The 10,722-nt window shown below is 42.2% G+C and overlaps 1 protein-coding gene across 1 annotated transcript in view; it reads right to left on the bottom strand.

Annotated features, from left to right (window-relative positions):
• The window catches only part of STX8 (syntaxin 8), a 406,185-nt gene that overhangs the window by 371,316 nt on the left and 24,147 nt on the right, over nucleotides 1-10,722 (bottom strand). The window contains exon 3 of the mRNA XM_011973154.1: nucleotides 9,051-9,145. Within this exon, the coding sequence (XP_011828544.1) occupies nucleotides 9,051-9,145 (95 nt within the window). The remainder of the gene's footprint in view (nucleotides 1-9,050; nucleotides 9,146-10,722) is intronic.

Below are 10,722 nucleotides of genomic sequence, written 5' to 3' on the forward strand. Positions count from 1 at the left end.
TTTTTTAATTTGAGGCAGTGTCTCCCTGTCACCCAGTCTGGAGTGCAGTGGCATGATCTTGGCTCACCACAACCTCCAGCTCTGGAGTTTAAGCGATTCTCCTGCCTCAGCCTCCCAAGTAGCTGGGATTACATGCGCACGCCACCACGCCCAGCTAATTTTTGTATTTTCAGTAGAGATGGAATTTCCCCATGTTGTCCAGGCTGGTCTCGAACTCCTGACCTCAAGTGATCCACCCACCGCTGCCTCCCAAAGTGCTGGGATTACAGGCAGGAGCCACCACACGCGGCCGCCTCAAACATTCTTGATAGTAATGCAAACAGGTTCAACCAACTGCTAAACTGCCTTCTAAATACCTAACAAAATGTAAAAGGTACAGTCTTTCAACAGACATTTCTCCTGCAGATACAGTCATACAAGGACTTAGAAGCAAGGATGTCCACTGAACTATTATTTATAATAGCCACACTGGAAATATCAGTAAGTAACTAGTGTATCTGTACAATGGAATGTTTTGTAGCCTTAAACCAAGAATAGGAAAGCTGCTTAGGGGGCTGATAATGATAATTAACATTTTTGAGCACTTACTAAGTGTTTACATGAATTATTTGACATGGAGTAATCTACAAAATATAACATTAAACCAAAAGAGGAAAAACAACAGCAGCAGCAAGGAGCTAAACAGGGAACAGTATGCTCCCACTTTGTTAAAAAAAAAAAAAATCGTATCTGTATATGTGTGTATATATACACAGAACATTTCTGATATATAAACATTGCCTCTAAGGAAAGACAACTAGGGATTAAGGGTATAAGGGAGACTGATGTTTCACTGAATATTGTTTCCTAATGTTTGTCTCTATCATCTGCTAATCAATAAAAACACAAGCTTCAGAACCGTATGTATAATACAATCCCTTTATAGTCAAAAGAATTTCTTATTTACATATGCATATATTTCCAGCCTAGAAAAGTCTGAGACACTAGCTACCAACCATCAACACTTAACTATGAAGAATGAGATGAGACAGAAAAGAACAAGGAAGAGAAAGAGGAGTCACTGGGAACAACTAATGAGAAATGTATCAGTAGAAAGTATAATACGCTTTGTAATAAAAACAATAAAGGTACATTTTAAAATCAGCAGATACTAGTTACAGATTTAAACAAAGAACATCAGTTTCAGAAACAGTAAAACTTGATGATGATGTTTTGTCGATGAGTAACCAAAGGACGGAAACCCGCACAGTTGATGCTAGAAGAGGCCTTAACCCCAATTCTCTTGTTTTGCTGACCAGAAAATTAAGGACCAGCAAGGCTAAGTCACTTGCCTGGGTTAACAGCAATGCTAGGTGAGAGCCCAGGTCTTTCTACCCTAGCTCACGGCTTTTCCACCAAACACTCTGGGGACTTCTCCACCTTGAGGTGCTGACTTAACTTTGCCACTTCTTAGAATCCTGATAAAAACAATACTGTGCGTATGAATTCAGCCTATTCCCAGGGACTCTGTAAATCTGAAAAACAATCCAATTAGGAACACTCTGACTCTTTGTTTCATATTTTATTTTAATCTATGGAGAGAACAGAGCATAAGGAGATGCGGAGGAGGGAGATGGAATGAGAATAAATTGATGAATGGACCACCCTTGCTATATCAGGGTTGTTGTTAATAAGAGGTCAAAGGATCATCCAGGAAACAATCTATACAGCATGTATGTGGACAGGTGTGTAGCAGTTGGGTAAAGTAGGGTAGTGGGAAAGAGTGTGCCTGAGTGATGCTAAGGACAAGCAGAAAGTAGGACACATAGGCTGAGCGCCGTGGCTCACGCCTGTAATCCCAGCACTTTGGAAGGCTGAGACGGGCGGTTCACGAGGTCAGGAGTTCGAGACCAGCCTGGACACCATGGTGAAACCCCGTCTCTACTAAAAAAAAATACAAAAATTAGCTGGGTGTAATAGCACACACCTGTAGTCCCAGCTACACAGGAGGCTGAGGCAGGAGAATCACTGAAACCCAAGAGGCAGAGGTTGCAGTGAGCCAAGATTGTGCCACTGCATTCCAGCCTGGGCAACAGAGATTCCATCTCAAAACAAAAAAAAGTACAGCACACAGTCAGTGGCCAGTGCTGGGGAATCCCCTCCCTCTTCCACCAACCTGGTGAACAGCCAAGGAAGAAGATAAGAGAACAGACAGACAAAGAAGAGGAAGAGAAGAGCTAATGATCACAGTACTTTGTCCTTGGCTATGCTGATTTTACATGTAATTATAGCCAATTCATGGATATGTAAGGTTGTAAATAAAACTGGATCCTGATTTCATATTACTAATACCTACTACCAACATGCATAAGCCCAGTTTCTCTGCTGTAACCTGGTAAGCATTTGAACCACAGATGGTGCAGGGTGAATATGCAACTGGATCCACAGGACACCCAATCCCACTCCAGCTCCTGGATTTTCTCATATATTTGGTATAAGGATTAATAATTTAGGCCGGGCACGGCGGCTCACACCTGTAATCCCAGCACTTTGGGAGGCTGAGGTGGGCGAATCACCTGAGGTCAGGAGTTTGAGACCAGCCTGGCCAACATGGCAAAACCCCGTCTCTACCAAAAACACAAAAATTAGCCACGCATGGTGGTGCACACCTGTAATCCCAGCTACCTGGGAGGCTGAGGCAGGAGAATCGCTTGAACCTGGGAGGTGATGGTTGCGGTGAGCTGAGATTGCACCACTGTGCTCTAGACTGAGCAACAAGAATGAAACTCCATTTCGAAAAAGAAAAAAAAAATAGAATTTAGGTAAGCCTTATTTTGTGAAAGAGCTGCTCTGGCGAAGGAAGAAGTTTGCAGATAATTACTTCTCCATGCCAAAAAAGAACTGCAAGGGAACAGTTCAAGGTTTTAGAGGTCAAAAGACTTTTCCGGCTTTCTTTTTTTAAGTCAACAAACTAATAAATATTTATGATGTACCAGGCCAAGTCCTTACCTTCCTGAAAGCACTGATCACATTTTGCAAGTACTATTTTAATACCATCATTGTTTGTGTGTTTTGATATAACCACCATGCATGATTAAAGACTCCATAAAGAAAGGACGACCTGTAAATTCTCAACGGTAGCTGAAATCTTTACAATAATGATAAAATAATCAGTAGCAGCTAATCCTCAAGGAGGACTTAGTATTATGTGAAGCACCCTGTATGTATATCATCTCATCCTTACACAACAGCCTTTATGCCAGGTGAACTTCTAGCATCCCATTCCACAAATGAGGCACAAAGAGGTTAGGTAACTTCCCCAAGGGTAAGTGTTGGTAACCACCTTTTATTCACCACCCACCCTTATGGGGGCTAGTCCTGTGAAGGGCTTTAAAAAGATTTTCTTCAGCTTGCACAATAACCTGGCAAAGCATGATTATTCCTACATTACAGATAATGAAACTAAGGTCCAGAAAGGCTAAATTGCTGTTTGGCCTTGGTAAGTGGCAGAGCTGGTCTTCGATCTCAGATCTGTCTGCTTTCAAAGCCAATGTTGTTCCCACTATACCAATGGCGCCTGGACATTCAGGTTTCATGGACCAGTAATATGTCCAAAAAAACTAGGGGGGGGTGTAACTTACATAGAATTACCAATTATACATTTTGCCAGGTATGGGTATTCAAGAAAACAAGAAATAAAACGGTCTACTTTTACTACCATGGTGAAAAAGCAAGGAGATTTTAACACCAAAAACTAGAAAGAACCATGTAACAGTTCTGTATAAATCAGAAAACAGACTTGGCATGGTGGCTCACACCAGTAATCCCAACATTTTGCAGGCCGAGGCGGAGGATCGCTTGAGGCTAGAAGTTCGAGACCAGCCTGGGCAAATGGCAAGACCCCATCTCTACAAAAAATTAGCTGGGCATGGTGACATACACCTGGAGTCCTAGCCACTTGGGAGGCTGAGACAGGAGGATCACTTGAGGCCAGGAGTTTGAGGCTGTGGTGAGCTAGGATTTTGCCACTGCCCTCCATCCTAGGCAACACAGTGAGATCCTGTCTTAAGTCAGAAAAAAGTTCTTATATATCAGAAAACTTCCACTACATAAACACTATCTTCTCCTTATTTTTCTCATGTTACCAAGTATCAGTGTAAACCGATGGACAGGCACAGTGTTTGAGAGCCAGTCTGCCTCCACTGTAAAAATGTTCAGTAAAATCTGTTCAGTCAGCCTCTCCACAACCACATCCATTGGGGTTTGTTATGTAGTAATCACCACATCTGTCTATGCACCTATCTATCTACTTACCTACCTTTTTTTTTTTTTTTTTTTTGAGACGGAGTCTCCCTCTGTTACCCAGACTGCAGTGCAGTGAGTGGCTCGACCTTGGCTTACTACAACCTCCGCCTCCCAGGTTCACGCCATTCTCCTGCCTCAGCCTCCCGAGTAGCTGGGACTACAGGCGCCCGCCACCATGCCCGGCTAATTTTTGTATTTTTAGTAGAGACGGGGTTTCACTGTGTTAGCCAGGATGGTCTCCATCTCCTGACCCCATGATTCGCCCGCCTCGGCCTCCCAAAGTGCTGGGATTACAGGCGTGAGCCACCGCGCCTGGCCCTACTTACCTATCTTTTATAGATTTTTAAAAATTATTTCCAAAGGCCTTCTCCCAAGACACCAAAGTACTTTTTGACATCAAACCCCTTTGTAAAGAGATTTTCTTTATTCTCTTTAAAATAAGTAAAGGTGCGGCCTCCTTTGAAATGCCAACAAAAGGATAAGTTTCTTGTGAAGCCAACTCTAAGAAGATGGTACTAAGTCTCTTTAGTACTATCTGGAATGTCACATGCGGCCTCCCATAGCATACACCTCTTCTCAGCTGGTGAGGCAATTACAGTTCCTGTCTCAAAGAGCACTGTGAACAGATGTTAAGGCCTTTCAGAATTTAAACTCTCTGACTGCAAGACTTCAGATTATTAATTGCATACTAACGGATTCAAAAGCACAGAACTTCCATTTTAACTTGACTTTTAGTCCTGCCAGGAGAAAAATACTTTTTCAGGAGAGAACATAACATCCCATGCCTTAATTCCATGAATTTCAATGTTTAGAAAGCATTTGCATAGGACTTATCTTTCTGGCAACTCCTAGTGTTCTTTGGACACGTTCACAAATGTAGAAAGGCATAAATTTATTAAGGATCATAAACTCTCAACTACCCAGCACAGTAAGGAAACGTGGTGTTCAAATATTCACATTAAAAAAGTCACCAAACATTCATTATGCCTCAAAAAAAGGATTAAAAAGTCACTCCATTGGTGATTTATGAACAAACATTTTTCTCAACATCATAAAGTATACCTAATAAACCACAGTGAACACTGTCTAATCTTCTGATAGTTAAGAAGGTTCTTGAAGATTTGTGTTATAAACAAGATTTGTCTTGGCAGTCCAGCAACACAACAATTAATAGAGAATTCGAGTTGAAGACATGCCAGGCGACAGCTGACTGTATTATTTCTACTCAAGTATAATTCAGCTTTTAAACAATTCACGTTGGGGCCACCCAGCCCTGTGTTTGAACCTGGTTCTTCCATTTCCTAGCTGTGGGGTCCTGGGTAATGACTAAAGCTCTCCAAGAATCCTCTCCTCAGTGTAGAAAATGCCTCTGCTGGAGCTGGGCACGGTGGCTCACACCTGTAATCTCAGCACTTTGGGAGGCCGAGGTGGGTGGATCACTAGGTCAGGAGTTCGAGACCAGCCTGGACCACATGGTGAAACCCCATCTCTACTAAAAATACAAAAATTAGCCGAGCATGGTGGCACATGCCTGTAATCCCAGCTGCTCGGGAGGTTGAGGCAGGAGAATCACTTGAACTCGGGAAGCGGGGTTTGCAGTGAGCCGAGATTGCGCCGCTGAACTCTAGCCGGGGTGACAGAGCGAGACTCTGTCTATAAAAAAAAAACCAAACCAAACAAAAAAAACCTCCTCTGCTGGAATTCTGGGTTATCTCTCCAACTTCATCAGTGACTTTCGGTGCGAAGTTTAACTTGGCCTCAGTATTTATTTTTGTAAGGAAGAGAAGGAAACACCAAAAAAATCTAGTAATATGAGATTATTAGGACTCACAGATTGCTATCTATCTTAAATCTGGAGGATAACTGCCAGAGAATTATTTTAAACGTTTGAGAAGAAGATGGAGGTTAGGGGAAGGCAAGATGGGAGGAACAGAAGGAGAATTAAAAAGAAGCCTTCATAATATATACACTACCTCTTTTCCCTTACATCAAAAGTGGCCTCTGTGGCCAGGCGCGGTAGCTCACGCCTGTAATCCCAGCACTTTGGGAGGCTGAGGCGGGCGGATCACCTGAGGTCAGGAGTTTAAGACCAGCCTGGCCAACATAGTGAAACCCTGTCTCTACTCAAAATACAAAAATTAGCTGAGTGCAGTGGCACGCACCTGTAATTCCAGCTACTCAGGAGGTTGAGGCAGGAAAATCGCTTGAACTCGGGAGGTGAAGGTTGCAGTGAGCTGAGATTGCGCCACTGTACTCCAGTCTCCGCGACAGTGAGACTCCATCTCAAAAAAAAAAAAAAAGGTGGCCTCCCTGAAAATACACAGGTTTATGAGCGCCCTCATGGGGTGGATTAGTTAAATGCCATCCCTAGTATTGGCTGCAGTTGTTACAGTAGAAATAGATCAATTATTTGAAAAAATAAATAGACTTTTAAAGAAAGTTGTTGTATTCCAGTTGAATTTTTTATATCTCCTAGTAAATTCTAAATTATCCACATTAAGGCCCCTAAATATTTTTGTAATGTTTTAAATAACTTTTGTTCAGTGTTTTTGATGCTTACTCCTTAATTCAATAATTTGGGAAGTAATTCTGAGATGACCACAAAACCAAAAACCTGTGCGATGTCAACAGACGATCAGACTGTAAGCATTTAGGAGAACAGAGTCAATTATAACTGTGGTATGCTTAGTACTCTGTAATAACTAGCAGCAATTATTACTAATAGAAAAAAGAAAAAGCTCTTAATTTGTATATTTTTCTTGTAGTAGGTTTAGCACATAAACAAGGTGACTAATAATGTTATCTAAATGGAAGCAAATGCATATGATATCATGAAACAATATGTAGTTACCTTTCTAATATATATGCTTTAGGTAACACCAACATGAATTCACACACCTTGCCATGTGTAGACTTCCCAGTGCTTAGTACTGAAAGCAGAGGAAATAGAACTGCCCATTTGAAACTACTAAAAATACAAAAATTAGACCAGGCATGGTGGCTCACACCTGTAATCCCAGCACTTTGGGAGGCTGAGATGGGCAGATCACGAGGTCAGGAGATCGAGACCACCCTGGCTAACACGGTGAAACCCTGTCTCTACTAAAAATACAAAAAAATTAGCCGGGCCTGGTGGCGGGCACCTGTAGTCCCAGCTACTCGGGAGGCTGAAGCAGGAGAATGGCGTGAATCTGGGATGCAGAGCTTGCAGTGAGCCGAGATTGCACCACTGCACTCCTGCCTGGGCAACAGAATGAGACTCCCTCTCAAAAAAAAAAAAAAATTAGCTGGGCACAATGGTGCAGTGAGGTCTGTATATTAGGACTTGTTGATTTGGGTAAAATAAAAACCCTTTATATGATAGACCAACTGTGCCATAACAAATTACACGACATGGAAGGTGAAGTATCTCAGAATATTCCAATTGTGTTAAAAATAAGGCCCTAATTGTTTGAAATTAAACTCTTATTTTAAACCTTAGTGGATCAATAATTGAATATCTAGAAAATCATGCGACTAAGCCAACATTCCTAGTGATATAAAGGGGTAACAATGGGGGAAAATAATTTTTAGAACACTTTCCATTGTTTTATCTAAAAAGTTGTATTCCCGTATTTCCATATATTTAAAACCTGGAAGTATCCACTCCCTGAAATATGAAAAATTGGGTCTTTGGCATGAACTACTGATAATTTAGAGAAATGATGAGAGAAGACCAGTTTGAGGTAAGTTTTCAAACCAATACACACTCGGGTGTAAAGGGTTAGTATAGGTAACAAGTCATGTATATATTCCTAAATTGATCAGATTATGAATTTCTCTTTTTTTTTATTTTTTGAGACAGGGTCACACTCTGTTGGCCAAGCTGGAGTGCAGTGGCATGATCTCGGCTCACTGCAATCTCCGCCTCCCAGGTTCAAGTGATTCTCCTGCCTCAACCTCCCGAGTAGCTGGGAGTACAGGTGTGCGCCACCATGCCCAGCTAATTTTTATATTTTCAGTAGAGATGGGGTTCACCATGCTGACAAGGCTGGTCTCGAACTCCTGGCCTCAAGTGCTCGGCCTCCCAAAGTGCTGGGATTATAGGTGTGAACCACTGCACCTGGCCCAGATTATGAATTTCTAAAAAAAAAAAAAATATTTTACCACTTGGTAGGAGGTTAAGATGATGGCATAACTTGCTTCAAGGAAGTCCCACCCCACCCCTTCCCCTCAAACTCCCATACTAGAGGCAGTGTCTGTGCCTCTGGAGGAAAAATAAGGCAAACAAGCCATATCTCAATCATCTACATAAACACTGGGGTAGGTGGGGAAGGGAGAGATGTATGGTTTCTACTGGTATTGGCCTCTCCGAAAAGAAATGATCACTAAAAACTCTGAAAACTTCCAGAAGCAGAATCACAGCTTAGGATGATCATGGAAGTTTTCCTGTTGGAGGAGTAGCCAGCTACGGTCAAGGCGGTCTAGACAGGGAGCAGTGCGGGGCTCCGTAAATACAGCACTGATGGAAAGCATTAGCTTCCTGTACTGTACAGGTTACACCCAAGTAAGTTAATTCCCTCGGTAGGTCTTGCTTTGCCAGCATATTCACTGTAAAACATGTAACAGACACTGAAAATAGAAATCAAGATTACAGGCAATATTTTGGAAACCAGGTCTTCCTCAAGCTGTGGGAAAATCTGGGTGGCCCAGATTCCTTCCTTTCTTAAAATACGACTGCTTTTCCTCCCACTCTAGAAAAGAGGTGGAAATGTTTACATGGATACATCTGATGTGTTGCCACAGCTCTTAGCAATAAGTCCTTCAAAAGGGCGATCTTTTCCTTCAGGTTCTGCAACAAAGCTCTGATTGTCACGGTAAGCTGAAAAGAAAAGAACACATCCTAAGTATTCTAGTCCACAGTGCAGAATCCACGAAATTACATCACATAAACACTACTTCACGGGCTATGATTCAACCAAGCCAGGGCTGGAAGAGACAGATACTCAGCCCCTCACGACAAACTCGGGGCTGGAAGGAGGCTCAGTGGTGCCCTGGCCCAGCTGCCCACTTACAGCTCGTACCCACTCCACATCCTGGCCAAGTGGTGAGCCAAGCCAGGCTGGAACACCGATACTGACTAGAAACTGTCAGTGAGCTCTCACCATCAGCTGAATCCTGTGGCCTGAGCTTCTACCCATTGATCCTATGTATCTGCCTTGGAACTATGCAGGAAATTGTGTTCCCCAAGTCTTCATTCCAGAGCAAAAACCCACAGTTCTCTCAATCAGGCTTCAAATGACAAAGCGTGAAGTCCCATTACCATCCCCACCAGGCTCTCTAAACAACCAGTAAAATTTACAACCCAATGAAACGTTTTACGGCAATGTGTTCTTTTTAAGCAAGAGGAATGTTAACCACACATGACTCTTTTCCCAGGAGTATGTGAATTTTCTCCAATCATCCCAGAGGAAATTTGTGTCTGTGACTCTAACCTGTTACATTAAAGGATGGAGAAGAGGGCGAGAAGAGGCCTCTCAGGAATTTGGAAACGCGAAAAAACCGCCTGTGTCAGTTAAAACATATTCACCCACGGATGAAATCAGAGACATGTTAAAAAGACAGAATACCACAGGTTTCCTTTGCTACCTTGTCCAAAGCAGCAATTATATAACTCAAGTGGACTCCCTCCTTGGATTTGCAGAATCACACCAAGGAAAACCAGCCAGTGTGCCAGAGGCTGGCCCAGACTGCACACATCCAGCAGACCTCCAAGGCACCAGCAGCCAAGAAAAGTCGAACCTGAACTATCCCCATGCTCCTGGGAACCAACGAAGAACCACCTACAACGTTGTAAGGAAACACCAAGGAAAACAGATCTCTCTACACTCAAAGAGAAAAGGGCAAAAGAAGCAAACAAAAAAGCCCCCCACACACCAGGCCTACGAAGAGGAACCCACAAAATCAAAAACCAAAAGCATTCGGGAGATAAAAGACACAATATGTAGCCATTAAAAATTATGGCTCAAATCTCAATTTGTTCACATAGAAAGATATCCATCACAACTTATGAAAAGGAAAAAAAAAATCAAGTCATAAAATAAAATATCACCCAAACAGCGAAAAAACAACCTAGGAACTAAATACAAACACATGAAAGCACCATGGTTCTATCTAAGTAGTGGGATTTTCTAACATTTTATAAGAAAATGATCATTTTTGTAATCAGGAAAAAAGTGTCATTATCATAATTAAAGACAGTTTCTAGAGCACAAAAAAAGATGGAAAGCCTAATTCACATTTTAAGCTACCATAACCTTGGTAACAAGCACGACAAAGACAACCACATGTCAGTCTTACTTAGGAATTATAAATGTAAAAATCTTTTCAAAAATATTAGCTGGCCGGGCACGGTGGCTCAAGCCTGTAATCCCAGCACTTTGGGAGGCCGAGACGGGC

Source organism: Mandrillus leucophaeus, unplaced genomic scaffold (assembly GCF_000951045.1).
Source record: "Mandrillus leucophaeus isolate KB7577 unplaced genomic scaffold, Mleu.le_1.0 Scaffold135, whole genome shotgun sequence".
Lineage (NCBI taxonomy): Eukaryota > Metazoa > Chordata > Mammalia > Primates > Cercopithecidae > Mandrillus > Mandrillus leucophaeus.